Source organism: Anas acuta, chromosome 21, assembly GCF_963932015.1.
Source record: "Anas acuta chromosome 21, bAnaAcu1.1, whole genome shotgun sequence".
NCBI lineage: Eukaryota > Metazoa > Chordata > Aves > Anseriformes > Anatidae > Anas > Anas acuta.
Genome location: NC_088999.1, coordinates 7,124,200 through 7,145,542, shown reverse-complemented (window position 1 = coordinate 7,145,542; position 21,343 = coordinate 7,124,200). Strand labels below are relative to the sequence as shown.

Sequence of the window (21,343 nt, the reverse complement as noted above, 5' to 3'; positions counted from 1 at the left end):
TTAATTATCATTATTATTTAATTTCCGGAGTCACGGTGGGCAGCTGAGCTCCGGCACTGCCCCAATCCCACGGCGAGCATCCCACCACGAGGCTACGGGGGAGGCGATGGATCCCACACCACCCGGGGCTGGCACCGGGGTGCCACAAGACCCCCGCCACCGACCAGGGGTCACCTCCCGGGGGGGGGCACGAAGCCACCGGGGACCCGGCCGGCACCGCAGGGCCCGAGCCCAGCTCAAGGTCACGCAGCTGCCCAGGGGCTGCTGCCCCCCCTGCGGCTCCCCCATCCTCACTGGGGGCAAGCAGCTCGGCGCCCCGAGCTCCCCCAAAGCCTCCCGGTGCTGCGCTGGGCAGCCCAAGGTCACGGGCAGCCAACCGGAGCCCCAAGCGGGGGCAGCACGAGCAGCGGGGGCTGCCCGAGGGCGGCGGAGTTACACCGGGAGGTGGCCGAGCACCGCCAGGCCGGCACCGGGACACGGCAGAGGCCGGGGGAGGCTTCAACCGAGCAGAGGCAGCGCTGGGAGGGCGCCGGGACCCCCGCTCCTTCCCCCCCCGGGGAGCACCGTGAGGCCTGGCAGGGCCCCGGAGGCAACGGGAAGGGAACGGGAAGGGAACGGGGCCGGGCCCCGCGCAGCCCCCGCCCCGCTCCCGTCAGCGGGGCCGCCCCCAGGCCCTGCCCCCCCCTCAGGCCCTGCCCCGCGGCCTGCAGGCCCCTCACCCCCCCCACACGCACCGGGAGGCCCCGGACCGGTACCGGGCTTCGGCCTCTCCCCCTTAGAAACCCCCCCAGAGGCTCCCGGGGTAGAAAAAGCCCCAAAAAGCCCCGAAAAGCCCCGAAAAGGGCCCAAAACACCGCGCCCCCCCCCCCTTGGTGCCTCCCTCCCGCTCCCCCCCCGCCGCCCCCAGCCCCTACTTCCTGCCCCCTCCCGCCCCGCTCGCGCGCGCGCGCTCAGCAGCCAATCATCGCCCCGCTCCCCCCGCGGCACCCAATCAGCGCCCAGCTCCCTTCTCCCGCCTCCACCCCCTCCGCCAGCCAATCAGCGCGCGCGGAGCGGCGCGGCGCAGCCAATCGGAACCCAGCAGCCCGGGGTGGGGGCGGGGGATGGAGGGGGAGGGGGGAGCCCCTCAGGGCCGCCCCCGCCCCGCGCCCCCTCCGCCGGCCGCCGCCGCCGCCTCCCCCCCGCCCCTCGGCCCCGCCACTCACCGGCCCCAACGAGCGCCGCGAAGCCTCCGGCCGGGCTGGGAGGAGCCCGCGTTGCCCCCCGGGCCCGGCTGGCAACGGGAGAGGCCCCGGAGGGGAGGGGAAGGGGAGGAGGGAGGGGGGGGGGCGGCGGCGGGAGCCCGGCGAGCGCCCAGCGGCCGCGGACCAAGATGGCGGCGGCGCCGTGAGGCGGCTCGGGTGGAGGCCCCGCCCCTTCCCCCCTTAGCGCCGGCGCAGCGCGCAGGCGCGTGACCCGCGCCGAGATCTCGCGAGACTTCGCGCTGAGGCGGCGGCGGTTGGGCCCGCACCGGGCCCGCTCCCCTCAGGCCCCGTCCCGTGAGGCCCCGCCGGGCCCTGTGGGGGCTCCTCGGTAGCCCCCCCGTTATCCCCGGTTCCCCCTGGTTCTCCCCGTGACGGCAGCGCGCTGCCTCAGTAACCCCCGGGCCCTGAGGGGAAGCGCCCGGGGACCGCCGCTGTGAGGTGGCTGAGGGGCGGCGGCGGCTTCCCCGTGAGGGAACGGCTCCGCGCCGAGTCGCGACTGGTATATCGCGATAGAGAGAACCCAGTCGTGTGCCTGGGCACCGTCCTGTGCGGCTCCAGCACCTTCAGGGCGGGTACCACCTCCCGTCAGGCCACGTCGAGTCGCGACTGGTATATCGCGATAGAGAGAACCCAGTCGTGTGCCTGGGCCCTCCCGCCTGCCCCACACACGGGCAGGACCCCGGGCTCCGTTGTTCTTCTGCCCCAATTGCAGGAATCGGGACGGATCCCTGCAGCCACACGCGCTGCTTTCAAAGCCCGGCTGCCCAGCGGGCTGACGCTGAAGAGGGAGAGACGTTTTGCAGCAAATTCCTGCAGTTTTAGTGAAAGTCCTGCGACTTCACGATCTCAGGGTGACTTCACAATCTCAGGGCGCTGGCGAGGCGCAGCAGCCAAGGGAAATACCGGCTTGTTTTTCTTCCCCTCCCCGTTCTCACGAGTCCTCAGCGAAGCCTCCTCGGGCTGCGGCGCTCCCCTCATCGAAATGACTCATTTATAAATCAATTAGCCAGAACTGCCGCTGGCTCTGCTGCCAGGCGCAGCTAAACAGCCAGCTGTGCCTCCTGCGGGGTTCCTCCCCACCCACCCCTTCTCCCCCCTGCCTTTTTGTGGGTCTCCCTGACGTTTTTTGGGTCCCCCTGATGTTTTTTGGGTCCGTGCTGCCCCCCGTTTCCCCCCCCCACCTGCTCTCTCGGGGCAGCAATGCCCGCGTTGTGCGGAGCAGCCCCGGCTTCCCCGAGGCGCGCAGCCATCTGCAGACACAGAGCTCCTTGTGTCAGCCCGCCCGAAACGCGGAGCAGCCAAAAAAAAAAAAAAAAAAAAAAAAAAAAAAAAAAAAGCTTTTTTCCGCTCTCTGTTTTATTGGTGCTTGCATAATTATTTTTTTTTTGTGGTTTGCTGATTTCACACTCAGCGCCATCTGCTACCTGCTCAGCCAATTCCTCCTGCGCCAGCGGGACCCAGAGGAGCTGTAGGTTTTTACCCTTTTGACAGCTCGGAAATGGGAAAAATCATAAAGCTGAGAGCAGGGGCTGCAGCCCGGCCCTTCCCCAGGCAGCCCTCTGCCGTCCCACCCCACACAGCAGGCCTCGAGGCACCCCAAACCAGCTGCTGCTCCGGGGCAGCCATCCCCCAGCAAAGAAATTAGCAGAAAATTAAAATCTGGATGTAAATTATGCCTGGACACGGACACCCTGCCTTGTAAATCGGGCTGGAAAGCAGCTTTTTAGGCCCAGATCTTGTCCAATAGATAATGTTTGCTATCTAATCAGATTTCCTTTAATTACATTTCAGTCGCCCTGCCCTCGGCCGCGCATCTTTTGGAGGACCTGCAGCAACCTGGGGCGTTGAAAGGAAAACCACCAGATTGAGCAACAGGACAGAATGCTCCGCTACTGCTCTCCTGGGGACAGCAGGAGAGGGGAGGGACCCGCTGCCACCCCCGACACAAGGACCGTGAGTCACGGCAGCTGGGGAAGCTCAAATCCCGAGTTCCCCCGGTGCCCCCAGCACCTTTTTTCCCCACCTGAGCGCGCCATGCAGCCCGGAGCAGAGCAGCTAATGGGACACGCTGCTGCCAGGGGTGCAGAGCAGGCACCTGCCCAGCCACATTTCGCAGGTTTTTGCAGAATTCATTCACAAAATAAATAAAACCCAACCTGGAGTTATGAAATCTGTAAAACCTGATGAGCTGCAAAGGAGCCGAGCTGCCCAGCCTGGCCCTCACCTGGCTCTGCAGGGAGCTGGGATCCAGCTCAGTTCCTCCAAGCACCGCAAAGCCGAGCCCCGTGAATCCTCCTGCATCACCTTCATGGGAATAACAGCTTTAAACAGCCCCCTTTTCCCCAAAACCACCCCAAAACCTAAAGGAGGAAGCGGCGAGGATGCCACAAGCCGAGGCGTTGGTGGCTGCTGGCTGAGGGGCCCGGGGCGACCTGCCAGGAGGAGAAAAAACCCAGAGGGGCGGCGAGGGAGCTTCGTAGCGACCACGCTGCGGTGCCTGATATTTTATTCATCGTGCTTTATCACCGAAATGTGGCAGGCAAGAAAAAAAAAAACACCAACCAGCTGCAGGAGGGAGACGGGAGCAGCTTTCCACCAGCTAGGCACGTGTTGTCGCTATCTCTTCCCCGGAAAGGATTCGTTCCCAGCAGCGCCGCCGGCCCCAGCACGCTGCAGCCTCGTTTGATGGACTGGCCTTTCCTGCGGAGGTATTTTCAGCTGGTTTTTTCTAAATATTACTCATAAAGGCCCCCCTTCCAGACAACCTCTCTCCCTCCCCGCGTTTGTTTATACGCTTTGAATTCTGTTAGGAAACCGGCTCCCTACCCCGGCTCTGTTTTATCCACGTTTCCATATTTAGTTCTTTCAGCTATTCCTGCTCCTCGCCCGGCTCTCCCCGCACGGCACCGGGACCCGCCGCGTCCCCACGTTCCATCCAGCACCCCGAGGGGCTTTTCTCCCCCATCCTCCCCGTACCCACACTCGCCCGTTGCACCCTTCCACCCTCCAAATCCCAAATCACCCCCGCGCCCAGCACAGGGACGTTTGTAGGGGTTTTGCCCACGAGGGACGGGGATTTGGTGCCATCCACAGCCCCGTGACCCCGCAGGGTGAGGTGGGGAGCCCGGGGAAGGCCGAGCGTGGCGTTATTTTGGGGAGGGACAGAGTTAAAGCGGGTGAAGGAGGCTTCCCTCGTGGCACGTGGCTGCCATGCCAGCCGTGGGGCGCAGCCAGCGCAGGAGAGGAATTTGCCGTGAGGACAGCGAGGCGCCAAGGTGAGTCCAAGGGCAGCGCGGGCACCGGGGCCGCCTCTGCCCTCAGATTTTCAGTCTCCTTTGGAAGGGGTCGGGGCACGCGGCGGTGTCCCCGTTCCCCCAAGAGAGCCGTGTTTGGCACAAAGCAAAGCCCCGCAGCCCCCTCACGGCCTCACAGCCTCGTGGCACCGCCACCACAGCCCGTGCCCGTGGGTTGGGGGCACCGACGGCGAGTGGGGACGTCCCAGTGGGCAGCTTGTGGGGTTGGGATCGGATTTGGAGGGTTTTGGAGGAGCAGCACCCATGGGGTGGCAGCTCCGGGTCCGGCTGGAGGCTCCCCAGGGGGGGAGCAGGACCCGAGGGCAGCTCCTGGGGGTCCAGCTGGGGGGAGCAGGGCCTGGCCGGTGGCTCTGGGGTCCAGCTGGGGGTTTTGGGGTCCGGGTATCCCAAAGCAAGGTGCAGCTGGTGGCTCCTGAGGTCTTGGGGTGGTTCTTGGGATCTGGGTGATGGGGAAGGGGCAGCTCCTGGGGGCCAACCGATGGGCTCAGGCTCCGGGTGGGGGCTCTTGGGGTCCAGCAAGCAGCTCCAGGGGGCTCTGGTTGTTGGCTGTAGGGTCCCACTGGGGGCTCTTGAGGTCTGGCTGATGGTTGTAGGGTCATGCTGGGGGCTCATAGGGTCTGGCTGACGGCTGTAGGGTCCGGCTGATGGCTGTAGGGTCCCATTGGGGACATTTGGGGTGCAGCTGATGGCTCTTGGGGTTCAGCTGGCAGCTGTAGGGTCCCATTGGGGGCTTTTGGGGTCCAGCTGATGGCTTTAGGATCCCGTTGGGGGCTTTTGGGGTCCAGCTGATGGCTTTAGGATCCCACTGGTGGCCTTTAGGATCCGGCAGCTGCAGGGCAAGGCGCAGCCGGTGGCTCCCGAGCAGGCTGGACGGCAGCGGGGTGTATGGGGGGGGGGCAGCTCCCACCGACGGCTCCGGGGCTCAGCTCTGGGGGGGTGGGGAGGGGAAACCCTAACGGGATGGGGGGCATCTCCCGGGGGCTCCCCCGGCCCTAAACCATCGGGGCCGAGCCCGGGGCTCCCCCGCCCGCCGCTCCCAGCAGCCCGCCGGGGCCGAGGGGAGGAGCGGGCACGGGCGGCGGCAGCGGCGGCGGTGGCGGTGAGTGCCCGCGGCGGCAGCGGGGAGGGGTCGGGGGGGGCGCACCGGGGGCGTCCCGGTCCCTTTTGGGGTCAATGGGGCCGCACCTGCAGCCCCGCATCCCCCTCGGCGGCGGCCCGGGGGATGCCGTCGTGCCCGGGAGGAACGGGACGGGAGCCCCGGGGGGGGGCACGGCGAGGTGGGGGGCACACGGGGATGGGGGTCCCAACCCTTAGGGGCAGCCCCGGTGCGTGCCGCCTGCCCCGGGAGGTGCCCCCGGTCCCCCCCCGGTTTGCAGCCCCCTGCCCCAAATGGGGACAGGGGCACCCTAAAAGCATCCCCGTGCCCAAAGAGCGGGGCTGCGGGTGGGCTGCCAGCACCGAGGGGGCACCGGGGGTCGTGCACCGGGACCCCCACCCCACACACACCCCCCTCAAGGCTTTTGGGGTGTTGTGGGGGGGGCGATTCCCAAGCAGCAGCTCGGGACCGGGAGCGCTTTCCCGTGCCATCCATCATCCCCGCTGAAAGCCCGTTGACGTCAACCCCGTCCCGTGCACGCCTGGGCCCCGCCGGGGGGGACACGGGGGTAGGGACCGGTCGAGGTGGGGGGTCCGTCCGTCTGTCTGTCCATCCTGGGGGGGGCTCAGGGCATCGCCTTGTGGCCCCATCCCGATCCCAAGCCCCACGGGACGCCAACGCTCGCCTCTCACCTCTTGGTTGTGCTCCATCCATCCATCTGTCCGTCCGGCCGTCTGTCCCGCTCGATGGATCTGGAGACCCCCCCGTGGGTGGTCCCGGGGATGGGGGGGGGTCCCAAGGGGTGACCCCCACTCTGCGGGGGTCCTGTGGGGTTACCGAGCATGGCACGAGGGGCCCCGTCCCGGTCCTCTCCCGGTGCACCTCCAGGACGCGGCGTTTTGGGGGGACCTCACTGCATTTTGGGGGGGCCAACGGGGTCAGTGCCCACCCCCATGTGCCCACGGTGCCCCTGCACCGCTCCCTGCTCCCCCCTGAGGTCTCCCCCAAATTCAGGGCTCCCCATCCCTTTTCTCCAGGCCCTCCTTGGAGCCTTTTGGATGCATTTAGGGGATGAGACTGCGGTGTCTCGGCCGTCCTCACACACCCCAAACTGAGGGGGACCCCCGCAGCCCCCCCCCAGCCCCATCCCTTGCTGCCCCTTGAGCCCCACGGGCTCCAGGGTGTGGAAACACCGATCCTACTGCTTTTTAGGGCCTGGGCAGCGTGGCACCTTCTCCTCGCATCCATTTCGAGGCGCTTTGAATGTTCTGTGCCCAGCCGCGGGGGGGTCGCAGCAGGTGCCCAGGAGCCCCCCCGTGCCCCTCATCCCCCTGTGCCCCAAATTCAGCCGCAGGGTGGTGGAGAAAGGCTCCTGTGAGGCTCGTTAGGGTGAGCTGAGCCCCTTTTACCCCCTTTTTTTTTTTTTCCTTCAAAAACAAACTGCCATGGGGCCATGCTCACTGCCTGCTGCTGGACACGGAGCTGGGGGGGCCGTGGGGGGCAGCCAAACTCCTGGACCCCCCCCCGGTGGGCTTGGGGCACTCGCCCTGGAGCTGTGGGGCTGCTCCTGGGGAGCCCAACTGTTGGATCTGCTGCGAGCGGGAACAAAAATCATCCCCAAAAGACTCCAAATTTGGGTTCGGACCCCAGGGCTCCTCGCAGCCCCAAAAGGCACAGCCCCAAAAAGCACAGCGCTGTCTGCTAACGGAGCGGGAGGGGGAAAAAGGGGGGGGTGGGGGGAAAAAAGCTGGGAGCTGGCTGCCAGGGGAAGGGAAGGAGCTGCTTGTGGGGGGGGGCAGCAGCAGCAGCCAGAGCCGCTCGCTCGCAGCCCTGCCCCTGGAGGAAGCAGCTCCATGAAATATTGATGGGATTCGCCGCGCGAGCTGCATTGCGGAGCCCCGCGCCGGGCAGGCAGGGAGGGGCTGCCCGCCCCATAGCCCCCAGCCCCACACGTTGTGCCCCCCCTTCCTCCCAGACCCTTCAGCACCCATGGGAGACCCCACCCATGGGGAGAAACGTGTGAAACGTGCACCTGCCCTCCCCCCCCATAGCCAGGGATGGGGACCCCATAAGCGGCAGCACCCCTAAAGGGTGAGGATTTGGGGTCAGCACTGAGGAACCCGCAGCGTCAGGGGCTGTGGGGTGGCTCCCCCCCTGGCTGCCCCCCCCCGCAGCCCCTTTTGATCCCTGCCGTTGCCCTGGGTAACGGTGGGATTCGGCACAGAGCTGATTTCACCCCACCAACGTCACACGGGGACAGGGACAGCACGGTCAGGGCACCGTCCCCGGGGTCCTGGCATCTCCAGGGGGCTCAGCCCGGGGGTAATGGGGTGCCTCCCCCCGCTCCCAACCCCACAGAGTGGGGGCATGAGGGTGCTGTGCCCCCATCTGTCCCTCCTGGGGGTGTCCCTAAGCTGGGGGAGCAGAGCCCAGCCTGGGGGGCACCCCAAGGTGCTCACCCCACCCGGGGAGGGGCTGCTCCTCTCCCCCAGGACCTCCCTCAGCCCCCCGGGACCCCCGTGGCATCGTCCCCCGCAGGAGCTCCTCATCCTCATCCTCATCTTCATCCTCACCCAGCCTCCGTCCCGCAGCAGCTGGGCCCTTTCCAGGGCTCCCCAGAGGGTCCCGGTGCCCCCCCCGGGCAGCCCCTCAAGCTCAGCACACGCAGGGCTGAGCTTTAACTGGGTTTTAAGGAGAAGCAGGAAAAAAAAAGGGAAAAAAGCTTTGTTTGGGATCAAACCTGGGCTCTGGGGGAGAACTCCCTCCTCTAAGCGCCGCTCATCCTGCCAGTGGGGTGCACGCAGCCCCCTCCTTGAATTTTGGGGTTCCTGTTCCCCGTGGGGTGCCGTGCCTCATGGGGAGCCCCCCATTATTGAGGACACCCCCGGGGACACCCCATAGAGGCCCCAAACCCCCTCAGTGCCCTTCCCAACAAATTGGGCATCTTATCAGGTGCTCCTTTATCTCCTCCGCCCCCATCAGGGACCCTTCCTCACCTGTGCGGGGGGCACCACCCGGCTCCTCCCCCCCCCCCAGCCTTTGTCAACATCCCCCTTTTTTCTGTCAACGCTCCGTTCTTGCAATTAGTGCCGTTATTGTTAATCACCTAGCGGGGTGTTTGGGGTCCCCACTGTACAGGGCTGGCTGGGCACCCCAAATACCCGTGACCCCCTATCCCCGTTCCCCCTTTTCCCACTTCCAGCATCATCCAGCAGGGACCCTTTAGGGGCTGTGGGGGTCCCGTAGGGACTGGGGGGCACCCCCTGCGCCCCCCCACCCCTTTGGTATGGCGATGCCCGCGGTACTGGGCTCATACTGGGCTCATACTGGGCTCAGGGCCGGGAGAACTGGGTCAGCTGGGTAACCATGGAGATGCTGAAGCAGCGCGGGCACAGCCCCGCCGCCACAAACCTTGCAGGATTTCACCGGGCTGGCACCCTCCGTCCGCAGCGGGGCCGGGGAGGGGGGACACACACACACAGCGGGGTGCCCCCTCCTGCACCGGGCGGTAAGGGGTCGCTGCTGTCCCGTGCCTATAGGGTGGGGTTGTTTTTTTTGGGGGGGGGGCTGTGTTGGTGATGGGGATGCAGGAGGGGAGCCGTGCTCCCGGCCATCGCGCTTCTCCTGCGTGTTGCGCATCGGCTCCGGCGAGCTGCAGGTTTCGGGGGGGGGATTTTGGGGTTGTGACATCTCCCCCTAGACCCCCCCAGCCCCTCGCTTGGTCCCTGGGGGCTCGGCGTTGAGCCCAGCCCGCGGGGAGGATGGGGCTCGGCCTCTGGGGCGCTGCCGGTGGTGGTGGCGTGGCGCGAGGCTGGCGGTAAGGGGCTGGAGGGGGCTGCGGGCTCTGCCCCCCCCCCCCCAACTTGGGGCCGGGGGCTCTGTGTGGGGTGGGGAAGGGGCTTGCATGGGGCTGAGCCACTGCCGGAGCGTGGGCAGAAGGAATGAAGCCTGGAGGGTGGGAGAAGGGGAGCCCCCCGCAGCCGGGGATGCTCTGGGGACACTGGGGGATGCTTTTGGGGTGCCGGGGGATGTTTTGGGGTGCTTGGGGATGCTTTTGGGATGCTGGGGGATGCAGTGGGGGTGCTGGGGCTGGCTTGGTGGTGGCTGCTGGCTCCGGGGTGCTCCGGGCTCTGGCTGAGCTCATCTCAGCACCGAGAGCTGCTCACCCCCCCGGCCCCACTCCCCGCAGGAGCCCTAAGCAGATCGGGGGTAAATTTTAGGGCAGGTGCCCCCCAGGCTGGGCTCTGCTCCCCCACAGACCTGCGGGGAAAGGCCTGGCTGAGTCCTCGGGCATTTGTCTCAGCCCCAGGCAGGTGGGGAAACTGAGGCAGGGCGCAGGGACTAATCCCCCTCCAAAACCCGTAACTCCCCGGGTTCAGGCGATGCCGGGAGCCGTGTGGCTGATACGGGGGCAGCAGGAGCCCCGTGCCCAGCTCCAGCTCAGCCTCCCCGCTCACGCTGTCCCAAAAGAGGAATATTTCCCCAGGCGCTGCCTTCGCGCCTTACCAAGTGGCTCCGTTTGGCCCACGGTTAATAATTCCCCTCGCCCTGGAAGATGGATGCTCCCATCCCAAAAGAGCTTAAATATTCATGGGGAAGGAAGGGAAGGGAAAGGAAAAGGAGGTGAGGGCTGGTTCGGGGTGGGGGCAGCCTCCCCGCAGCCTCTGCAGCTGGTGACACCCCGCTGTGGCTGTGGGGGGGCTCCCCAAGCTCCCCCCTTACTGCCAGGGCTTTGTGTGGGTGCCGGCAGCCCCCTGGTGTGTTTTTTGGGGCTGGCCCCGTGGCAGGCAGCCATCTCGGGGCGGAGCGGCACGCAGCGATGCTGCAGCTGCTTTTTGGTGAAGGAGGTGGCTGGGGGGGGCTTGGCCGGATGCTTTTTCCCCTGGGCACCCTCAGGAGGGGTGGATGGGGCCATCGCCGAACCCTAGGGCACCCTTTTGGCCCTGGCCATCAGGGGGTGCAGGGCTGGGATGGGGACAAACAACCCCAGCACCTGAATTCCCTCGTGGAAATGCCTCGGAGGGCTCCTTCCTCCCAGCTGGGGCTTCCGCAGGGGGAGCACGGCGATGCCACCCCCTCCTTTCACCCCCCCCCTTTCCCCTTTTATCCCCCTCCTTGCAGCTGATCCCAGCCGGCGGTGCCGGCGAGGCAGCGTCCGACCATGTTCAACGGGGACGCCGGCTCCTCCGCCGCCAGGAATGTCGTCCGCAGCTCCAGCATCAGCGGCGAGATGTACAGCCTGGAGAAGAGCACGCGGGGCAGCGCCGACTCCGTCAGCATCATGGCCAGCAAGAAACGCCGCTCCAGCCTGGGTGCTAAGATGGTGGCGATCGTGGGGCTGGCGCAGTGGAGCAAGAGCACGCTGCAGCTCAACCAGAGCGGTGAGCTGGGGGGGTGTGCACCCCACTGCCCCGGGATTTGTAATGTTTCTGGTTAAAATACCCCAAAAAAGCCCGTCGTGAATCCCTCCCGGCTCAGCCGTGCTCCCCCAGGTGCCGAGGGGGTTTGGAGACCTGAGCTGGAGCTCGGGGTGGGCTGGCAGGGAGGGGGTGAGTCGCAGAAAGGACTCGTCAGGTGCTCTGGCCGTGGGAAATACTTAAAATTTCAACAGGCAGGGGAAGCAAAAAGCTCGTTTTGGTGCAGGCTTTTCCTCTGGTTACCGCTTTCTGTTCTGGCTCACATTGGCATTTCGTGATTCAGGAGAGGAGTTAATTGGGAGCCCTCTGGCCCTGTACACCCGAGGTGTTACAGGAGGGCTGGAATCAGCCCCAGAAGCCCAGCCAGGCGTGCCAGTGGCCAGCAGGAGCCCACCTGGGGCCAGCAGGAGCCCACCTGGGGCCAGCAGGGCTGCACCTCCCCGGCCAGCAGAGCCCAATCCCTCTCCAAGCACGGCTCCAGAAACAAGCCCCGTGCCAGCCTTCATGTTTAAGTAGCATTTGCCAGTCCTTGGCCACTGCCCCCAGCCTTCCCCCATCACCTTAAAAGACCCGAGGCGGTTGGATTGATATAAAAACCGACAGCAGTGACCACAGCGTCCTGCCCGCTCCGCTGGAGGCACTCAGGGGTTTTGGGGACTGGCCTTGTGTCACCACAGAGGGGACCAGGGGGGCTGCACCGGTCCCACAGCTGGAGGAATGCCAGAGCAGGGACCGGTGTTGGGGTTGGGGTGGGAGCTCAGCGCTCCCCTCATCCCGGGGCCGGGCGCTGGAATTGGGCCGGGGCTGGCCCAGTGCCCGGCAGCTTTTGGCAGCACCAGGGAGCATCACGGCAGCGCTTGGCTGAACACATCCACGGGCAAACGCTGCACGAGAGGTGCCCAAATCTCCGCCCCACCCCACACCCGGGTGTGCAGAGCTCCTATGGGGCAGCCCTAAATCAGCAGAAGTCAAACCTGACCCCCCCGAGCTGGCCGTGCTGTGGGACTGGTGCTTGCTGGTGGTGCCCGGGGGCTGCCTGGGCCACACTCCTCCTGCCGCCGTGCACCATCACCGGCTCCCCGTGCTCACCCCACATCTCTGCTTGCAGAGGGAGGCCCCAAAAAGCTGCGCAGCAACATCCGGCGGAGCACCGAGACCGGCATCGCGGTGGAGATGAGGACCAGGGTCACCCGGCAAGGCAGCCGCGAGTCCACCGACGGCAGCACCAACAGCAACAGCTCCGACGGCACGTAAGGACCGGGCACACGGCCTTGGAGTGGCGAGGGGACCCCGGGGACTTTGGGGCGCGTGCCCTGCACACGGTGGGGCTCCGTGGCAGCGCTCTGCTCCGTCCCACACAGGTTCATCTTCCCCACCACGCGGCTGGGCGCCGAGAGCCAGTTCAGTGACTTCCTCGACGGGCTGGGGCCGGGGCAGCTGGTGGGGCGGCAGACGCTGGCCACCCCCCCGATGGGTGAGTGCTGGGGGGACTGGGGGGGGGTCCGTGCTGCACCCGGGGCTGGGGCAAGGGGATGCTGAGGGTGCCACACGTGCACCAGCCCCAGAATCCCTCCTGGCAGCTCCCCTCGCTGCTAGGCTCATGCTGGGGCCGTGCATGGCTTGCAGCCACCCCCGTCCTGCTGCTGTTTCTGGCCAGTGCCAGCACCCCCACTGCTCCCAGGGCACCCCCAGGTGCCTGCCCCGTGTCCTGCCTGGGGACGGGGGGACCCTGCAGTTCCATGACCCGGTCCCACCGGCCCCCTGCCCCATTCCTGGTGGGGCAGGAGGGGAGGGAAGGGGGCAGTTGGACCCCTTTGAGCTGTCCCCAGGGGGTCACCGTGATGCCCAGCAGTGACCATGGCACACCAGAGCCCTGCGCCATCACCTCGTTCCCCTCTCCGGCTCCTCGTGCAGCCCCAGGGCCGAGCCTGACCTGCTGTTGAAATGCTGAGTGTGTTTTGAGAACATCCAGGTTCGTCTCCCTGCCATTAAACCCCGCTGGGACATCAGCACGCCCCTTCCCCGTGCCCCCCCCTCCCTGAGGCCACAAGGCAGCGAGCGCCGGGGACGCGGCGGCCGCGGGAAATGCGTACGTACGAGCAGGACAGCGTAAGTGGGAGAGCAGCACCACAACCAAAGCCAGCTCACGGGTGCCCCTTCGTGTTCCCTCCTCCTGCTGCTGCAGGGCAGGACCCCGGTGAGACCCCCAGGCAGCAGCTCCGTGCCCCTGCCCCAACGAGGAATTGGGCAGGAGGTGGCCGTCCCCTGTCCCTTTTAGCCACTCACACCCAGCTCTTCGGCTTTGTCCTTCCTCAAATCCTGTCAGGGGGATGCTCAGGGCGCTTTCAGCTGGGTGCTGAGGATTTGGGGGGCACCAGCACTGCCCCCCCATGGCTGGGGACAGGCAGCAGGGACCGTCCCAGCCCCGGGCTGCAGCTCGTCCCCGTGGGAGATGGAAATGGGGAGGGTGCTGAGCGCGTCCCTTCCCCTGGCCAGGCGACGTCCACGTGGGCATGGCCGACCGCAGCGGGCAGCTGGAGGTGGAGGTGATCCAGGCCAGGGGCCTCATCCCGAAGCTGGGCTCCAAATCCATCCCTGGTAGGTGGCTGGGGAGGGACGGGGAGGGAGCCGGCGCCGCGCCGGGGGGGCTCCGAGCCAGCGCTTCTCCCCCCTTCCCACCGCAGCCACCTACGTGAAGGTTTACCTGCTGGAGAACGGCGTCTGCCTGGCCAAGAAGAAGACCAAGGCGGTGAAGAAGACCTGCGACCCGTCCTTCCAGCAGGCCCTGCTCTTCGAGGAGAGCCCCCAGGGCAAAGTCCTGCAGGTGATGTCCTGGGGCAGCCACAAGGCAGGGCGCACACACCCAGCACCCCCATCCCAACCCCAGACCCTAAGGGCGGCCCCACTAACGCCATCTCTGCCCCGCAGGTGATTGTGTGGGGCGACTACGGGCGCATGGACCACAAGTGCTTCATGGGGATGGCGCAGATCGTCTTGGAGGAGCTCGACCTCTCCAGCGTGGTGACGGGCTGGTACAAACTCTTCCCCACCTCCTCGCTGGCCGACTCCAGCATCGGGCCCCTGGCGCGCCGCCTCTCCCAGTCGTCCCTGGAGAGCTCCACCAGCCCCTCCTGCCCGTAGCGGCAGCTCGGAGCCAGAGGCCAGGCGGGGAAGGAGACGTCCTGACCTACCAAAACTGTCAGTGGATGGCTGTAAATATCCCATCCTCTTTTTTTTTTTTTCCTTTTTTTTTTTTATTTTGGTTTCTTAAATCTCCTTCCCGAAGCAAACCTGCTCTCGGCACACTCCTCCCCGAGTGAGTGCCCCAGCGCGCAGGGAGCAGGGGCTGTGGGCATTGAGGTTGGGGGCAGCAAAGGCCCTCGGGGAGGGGAGCAACAGCCCCCCATAGCCCCCCGGGGAGGACGGGCACAACACCGTGTTCCTCTCGGCCACAGCAGCCCGGTCCCGCTCATCCAGTGCCACTGCAAGAAGTAGCATGACGCCTCGACTTCTTCTCCTCCGATTTCGTTTTCCTTGCCTCCGAGGAAAAGGGAGCTTTTCAAGGAAAGAAACTCAGAAAAAAAAAAAATCCAACTCAGCACTACTGTTTTTTTTTTTTTCTTCAAGGAATGTAGCATCTTCGATTATGTAGCTTGCCACGTGCTAACAACACACTCACTGCAATATCTGAGACTCGGCGCTGACGGATACATCTGCCAGACACTGCCCGTTTGTTCGTTTTCTGACACAAACCCTGCGACGCTGAGCAAGCCGTTCCGGTGACCATTTTTATTTTATTTTTATTTTATTTTTAAATTTGGTAGCATTCAGCCTGTGACAGTGACATTGCCAAAGGGACAGAGCACGGACAAGGGCGCGCGCCACTCCACCAAGCACGGGCTGGGCTTGTCCTCGTGTTTCACCGCTCGCCGCCGTCCCGCGTGGCCACGGCAAGCCCCAAAACATCGACTCTGCGCTGCCCGAGGTGGGTGCGGGAGCCCCGAGGGAGCAGGGACAGGGTGATGCTGGCTGAGCCGCTGCCTTCCAGCCCCTGCCTTCCTCCTCCGCCGCCCTCCTCCTCCTCCTCACACCTCCAGGGGGGTGCCGGGGGGTCCCGGCTCCCGGGCACGCTACAGGGGAACATCTCAACGGCGTCTTCTGCTGATCTGGAATTAGGGGGACTGAGAGGTTACGAACAAAAGGACTCGATGCTTTGAGTTCGTTTTCAGGATGAGTGTTGTTTTTTTTTTTTTCTCTTTTTCTTTGTATGTTTTGTTTGTTTGTTTTTAAAGCAGCATTTTGGTTCCCCCGAGGGACCAGTTCTTGTAGCAAAACCGAGAATTACGGAAGCTTTTTTTGAAGGTGCCTAATGAAATTTGCTGAAACTACTCAGGGGAGACACCACTAGAAACTCTGGTTTCTTCGTAAGATACACTTCACACAATGACTGTCCTGAAGGGTCAGGTTCCAAAAGAGAGGGAAAAGAGCAGCAAACCACAACACACCAAAACACGAGCAGTCTTGAGACTGGAAGAGGACAAAAGGTTAATGGGGAATTTCTACTGCCCAGATGGCTCTGGCCTTCAGTCTTTAACACAAACCAACCCACAGCACAGTTGGGATTTTTTTTTTTAAATGATGATTTGTTGGCAAAGCAGAGGATTTCACAATGCACAGAGCACAACAAGAACAACCTGCAGTTCTCCCAGCGATGCTGGGAAGGACGAACCAGCTCGAACCCGTTGCCACAAAGGAACAAAACCAAACCCGAAGGAAAAGACTGTTGCAACGAAGCTGTCCCCTCACAAAACAGACCTGGGGGGGCAGCGAAACCCCACTGCCCAGCAGCTGCTTCACCCCACACCCCGCTTCCAGCATCGTCGTGTCAAGGAACTCCAGCTGCTGGCGTGTATGTCAGATCTTTACCAAACCACAACTGCTGCACACCTCCGAGGGCAGGCTGGGGGTGGCAAAGGGATGCTTCGAGACCCCAGGGCCCCCCTGGTCAAGCACTGAGCCCTCGCCTGGCACGGGGACGTGGCACAAGCTAGGGGTCCTGCGGTTTGAGGAGGCAAGCTCGGTGCCCTGCTCGCTGGAGCAGGCATAAACAAGGGGTTTAAAGGAGGCCTTCCTCCATGGAATTAACTTTTTGCTTTACCAGCTCAATTTCAGCAGAAAAAAAGGACAAGCCTGCCTCTCAGCAGTGGGACACTAACCACGAGCACAGGGAATGGGGACAGCAGCATGGGCAAAGCTCTGCGGGGGTTTTCTGCTCACTGGTTTGGATACATCCCTGGATCTGTGGTTCTCCAGCGAGTTTCGGAGCCCTACTTCTCCCCCCCTAGGCAGCACAGTGCTGCTGTTGAGATCCAGAAAAGCAGCTGAGGGAGCACAGAGCCAGCGGGTGCGCACCCCCAGCGGGTGTTGAGGTCCAGCAAAGGCTCCCCTGGTTCTGTGTCAGCCCCAAAAACCAACCACGGCCAGCACTTGGAGAACCCAGCACCCAGACACAGCGCCTGAAAGGCACAGCTGGGTGCTCCAGGGAGCATGGAAAACCCAAATATTTTGGCTTCCTTTTTATCACTAAGGAATTGATAACGCCTTGGAGGATAACGGCACAGCCAGGATCAGAACAAACTGCTCCCCAATTCTGCCTTGGGGGTGGATTCCTGTCTGCTGCAAGGCGAGGGGCTCGTGGGGGCGATTCCTCGAGGTGCAGCCACCGTGCCAGCCACTTCAAGCACTTGCCATTATCACCAGACACCGAAACCCATCGAAACCTTAATTTCGCTCTCAGCACCGCGTGCCCGGTCCCCACAGGGAGCTGGTGCTCGCTTTTTGGGGAAGCCTCTGGGTCACGACCACCTCACGCTGGCACGGAGAAACGACAGAGGGGGAAGCAACCCAAGTGTTTACCCACGTTTACATTGCAGCGTCAGCTCCTTCTCATTTCTGACTGCATGAGCCGTGCATCTCCCCCTCAAACGAGAGCAGAACAGCCAAGTTACCCCACTGCTTTCTACACGAGGCACCAGGAAAACCACGAGGACTCAGGTTTTTTCTGGGGGAACGTTTCCTTGCAGAGGGCATTTTTGGTGTGCTATCTGATTGGCAAGAGGTGGCTGCACTAACCGGGCATCACGCATTAGGTTGTTCCATCTCCTTCCTCCACCCAGAAAGGAAATTCAGGCCGTTCTACTTTGCAGATATTTTCCCCTAGAAAAAAAAAAAGTGATTAATGTCAAACCAAGCGAGCTTTGCAGGCTGTTTTACACCCAGCACTCGCAGCAGCACCCACCTGAGACACAGATGATCGAATATAGCACAGCTGACGGGGCAGCTTACCCTGGTGTCGGAATCAAGGCGCCCTAGTTCAGTAACAAGGGTGGATTTTGCCAAAATAGCCTTGCACCGATGCTTAAACAACCCCTAAACTCCCATCAAGTCAGTCACAGCCAGGCAGCAAAGCACAGAAAACACCACAGGATTTCATGCCTAAGCTGTCCCTGGATTTTCGACCAGCCAGGGACGGGCTTCATTTGCCAAAATTGAGCGACTGAACATTTCCTAGGGCACCGGGCCAGGCTTTTGGGCACAGTCAGAAATGAGCTCCTGTTTCATCAGCTCCACAGCACATTGAAAGGATGCTTGGGCACGGAGCTGTCCTGAAACCCAGTGAGATACAGAACCAGTGAGCTTACCCGCAGTAACCAACCCCATCAGGTGGCTTCGGAAAATGCCACAAAGCAACAGAGGTGGTGGGAAGCGTTCCCTCCACAGCCACCTTTCCCACCCCTTAAAACCTTTCCTGCAGAAGCAGTTAAAGCCTAGCACCGGGCTGCAAGCAGGAGGCCAGAAACTCCTGCAGGAGCGGGGCCAGGACTGCCCCTGCTGATAGGGAATTATTCCTGCTCAGCTCCTTACGAGACTGCCCTCGCAGCACCACGCTTTACTCCGAGTCTCGTATTTGTGTGCGTGAGGTTAACGTGCTTAAAAACCTGTGCTTGTTTCAGTTGGCTTGGAAATCCCTAGCAGCAGCATGCGATGTAAGGGGCTTTACTGCTCCAAGGCCCTTTATAAAACAGCCCTGGTGATGATTTTTTTTAAGGGGAAAAGAGCCCACCTATTTTCTTCCAGTTGACTCGGACACTCCTTCCCACATTGATGTGAAACGCTTGGACGACGCACATCTGTAAACTCCCTTCAGGGTGTGCGTTTGGTTACTGATTTGGAAAATAACTGCACTTTAAAGGTCAAGGAACAGCGCTCGGGCACCGTGCTTCTCGGTGGCTGAGCCCGAAGCCTGAAAGTGTTTTGCATCAGGGCTGGAAACAGATATTAAGAGCTCGCTCTGCTTTCCTTTAGGTTTTCATGCCTCTAGACAGATTTCTAAAATTACCTTCTGCAAAAGCAAGGTTCGCATCCCATGACGTGCCAAAGGCATGACGGCCCCTTCCACTGTTCCTTTAGCGGAGCTGTTTCAACTGGAAGTCTTCCTCCTACACCGTGTTCACAAGCATGGGGAGCACCCCCACGGGCTGCTGGTGAGAGGTGCGAGAGGTGTTCGGGAGCTAAAAAGGCTGCAGAAACGGCTGCCTAGGGAAAACAAACCATCTGCAAGGAGCACGTTCTGGAACCGAGGGGTTACGCAGCACAGACGGAGGGAGCGGCTGTGATAACGCCCCGCCTAGGCGGTCACCTTAGCTGAGCTCGTCCGTATTTCCTGAGGATTTAGGTTTTTAAAAAGGCAGAAAATGTACAGTAAAGGGCCTAAGTGTTTGTCTCGCTGTCTGAATAACCGCCACACTGTTAAACCCCCGATCGTCTGCCCCGGGCACAGCCTGGCTGGAGCGCTGATTATCGGTATACCTCATTTGATTCTTTTTTCCTTTTTTTTTTTTTTTCTCTCCTCCTTTTCCCTCTTTAAGAACCAGAGCTTAGTGCACTCTATCACATTCAGGTTATTTTTTTTTCTTGTTGTAATTGTGCAATGAAGAGCAATTGTTTTGGGTGTGCTTTTACCACCTGCTCCCATGCTGGCTCCGGCCCCTGCTTCGTTGAGCACTTGCACTACTGACGGCTGAGCTGGAGGGCAGCGAGGCCAGGAGCCGGGGCGCTTCTCTGGAGGGAGGGATGGTGTGGCAGGGCAGCTGGCACCTCGTGGTCTCTCCTGTTAAAAAGCAGGTGGATAAACAGCGCCCAAAGGCTACCCCTTAGCCTGACACAAGGGCATTCCAGTCCTGCACCTCCCCAAAAAAGGGCCAGCAACGAGGTGAGCAGTTCAGATGCAAGGAGCTGAGGACAGCGCCCTCAACTCCCTCTGGAGGCTTTTTCCTGGAGAAGAAGCCTCAGGAACACACAAAAAAGGGTGAAGAAAGGCATTGCATTGCGATTGCCATCTGTAGAGCTGCTGAATCCTGGTGCTGGCCAAAAAAAGGGATCTTTGCCCTGACACATGCAGCGAGAGCCACGAAGCCGTGCCTGCTGTCGGGTCTGGGGGCAGCAGCGCTCCCCTCCTCGAAGCAAGTGGCCAGGGCTCCTGGCAGCGGATGCCTGGTGAACGTTAGCACTTTGAAGTTGGTGGCCTTGTTTTCTTAAAGGGCTTGATCTTTTCGTGCAGTTAGAACTAAATCTTCCCCATCATGTTGTCCTATTCCCCACCTCAAAATTTAAATGAGCAAGCACCTGGGCCGTTTAGAAGTTTGTCCAGGACTCAAGAATCTGTCATTGAGCTCAGAAGTTTATACCTCAAATATAAAAACAAGCGTATACATCCAGCTTAATAACAAATTAAAGTAGCAGCTCCAAGGTTGAACTGCAGTTTATCCTTGAATCTGATCACTAGCAGCAACAGGAAAAAAAAAAAAAAAAAACACAGAAAACCAAACCCACTTAAGCACACAAAAAGCACCAAGTTTTTAGAAGCACCTGAACTGAAATGTTCATTCTCTGAGGAAAAACTCAATTTCTATTTCCAAACTACAAGACGTGAAGGATTTTGCCTGTACCTTAAACCTCTTACACACAGCCTATGCCTTTCTAACTTTGTGGGCCCCATACAAAATAGGACAGCAGAGCAGTTAGCAAGGAGCACCAACAAATAATTCACGCAGAAGGGTCCAAGATCGTTAAAGGTACGAGGCAATGAGATGCACCCGAGACTTCTCAGCCAGCCACTGCTAACCAGAGCCTTTTCTCTCCAGGTAGCTTGCTTCAAAAGGCTAAGAGGAGCATCCTGACCAGGGTGCATCCAACCATACACCCACGCAGACCTACGCTACTTCCCATTTTTCACTCCTAAAGTACCCAACAAACTGCATTGGGAAGAATTACCCAAACCAAGAGAGATGGATCAGACTGGAGAGCTGTCAGAACACCATTAGCCACGGGTTAATTGCTACTACGAGCTTAGCTTCCAACCTCAGACAGAGCAGGTAGCAGACATCTCCCCCTCTGTGCGGCAGCCGCGGGTCTCCGTACCGGGACCTAAGAGGCCAAGGAGAGGTAGGTGCAGAACTCACAGTACTCACCCTGGGTAGCTTTTCACTTTTGGAAGTCAGGATGTAATTGCATTAGTGAACAGATCTGGCTGCCTTCACTAATCCACTCATTTTGTAGTAAACTTTGCTTTGATGACAGATTCATAAGTTGAACAACTCCACCTTGAAATAAATGCCACCGAGGGGTGAACCAGGGGCTTCTCTACGCCCCGGTTCCGTATTCCAGACAAGGGGATGGGCTTGTGATGGATACTTGAGAATGGTTAGAGATTTAAAAAAAAAAAAGCAAATGGCAATTTTATACTTGTGTTATGTAATGTTTTATATGTGCGTGGTCTTTCTTAATGTAAAACTCTTGTATTTTTGTGGTTTATATGCAGCAGGACTGATGGCTGTGAGGGTGCACGCTATTTTGTAAAATATTCTTAGCCAGTTTTCCCAAGGAGGAACAAACTGAAGTATTCACATTTTCATTGGCTTGTACCTGCATGTACAGTACTGGGGCAGCAAGTGAAGATGATTAAAGCCAGCTTGAAAACAACTTCTGGCCCTGAGTTGAGCTTCACAAAGCATCCAGCCGCAAACCGTGTGTAGCTTAGAGCCAACCCTCCCCCCCAAAACAGAGATGTTAGAGGATGAAACCCTCTTTTCTGAGGGAGACTTCTTTCCCACCTGAAGAGAACAGTTTTTGCTGGAGGAAAGAAATACCATAATTAATAGGCACCATAATTAATATGCAAGTGGAGTATCATCAGCTCAAAGCTCACACAAT

At 61.3% G+C, this 21,343-nt stretch overlaps 2 protein-coding genes across 9 annotated transcripts in view; one reads left to right on the top strand and one right to left on the bottom strand.

Moving 5' to 3' along the window:
* NFYC (nuclear transcription factor Y subunit gamma) overlaps positions 1–1,390 on the bottom strand; it is a 29,268-nt gene extending 27,878 nt beyond the window's left edge. Inside the window, exon 1 of one of the 5 annotated variants that reach the window (XM_068658010.1) lies at positions 1,206–1,390. The gene's annotated coding sequence lies outside the window, so the exon portion shown is untranslated. The remainder of the gene's footprint in view (positions 1–1,205) is intronic. The other 4 variants (XM_068658009.1, XM_068658007.1, XM_068658008.1 and 1 more) reach the window with 4 other exon arrangements.
* Positions 1,391–1,453: 63 nt separating this feature from the next.
* Positions 1,454–21,112, top strand: RIMS3 (regulating synaptic membrane exocytosis 3). 4 transcript variants are annotated; one of them, XM_068658013.1, is made up of 7 exons: positions 1,454–3,952; positions 10,776–11,035; positions 12,180–12,321; positions 12,433–12,545; positions 13,568–13,669; positions 13,756–13,895; positions 14,000–21,112. In XM_068658013.1, the coding sequence occupies exons 2-7, from the start codon at positions 10,816–10,818 to the stop codon at positions 14,210–14,212; spliced, it is 930 nt and encodes a 309-aa protein (XP_068514114.1). In that variant the 5' UTR covers positions 1,454–3,952; positions 10,776–10,815; the 3' UTR covers positions 14,213–21,112. The 4 variants fall into 4 exon arrangements, with proteins under 4 accessions (XP_068514114.1, XP_068514112.1, XP_068514115.1 ...); XM_068658011.1 differs by having other exon boundaries at positions 1,454–4,519; XM_068658014.1 differs by lacking the exon at positions 1,454–3,952 and adding an exon at positions 5,608–5,657.
* Positions 21,113–21,343: the final 231 nt, after the last annotated feature.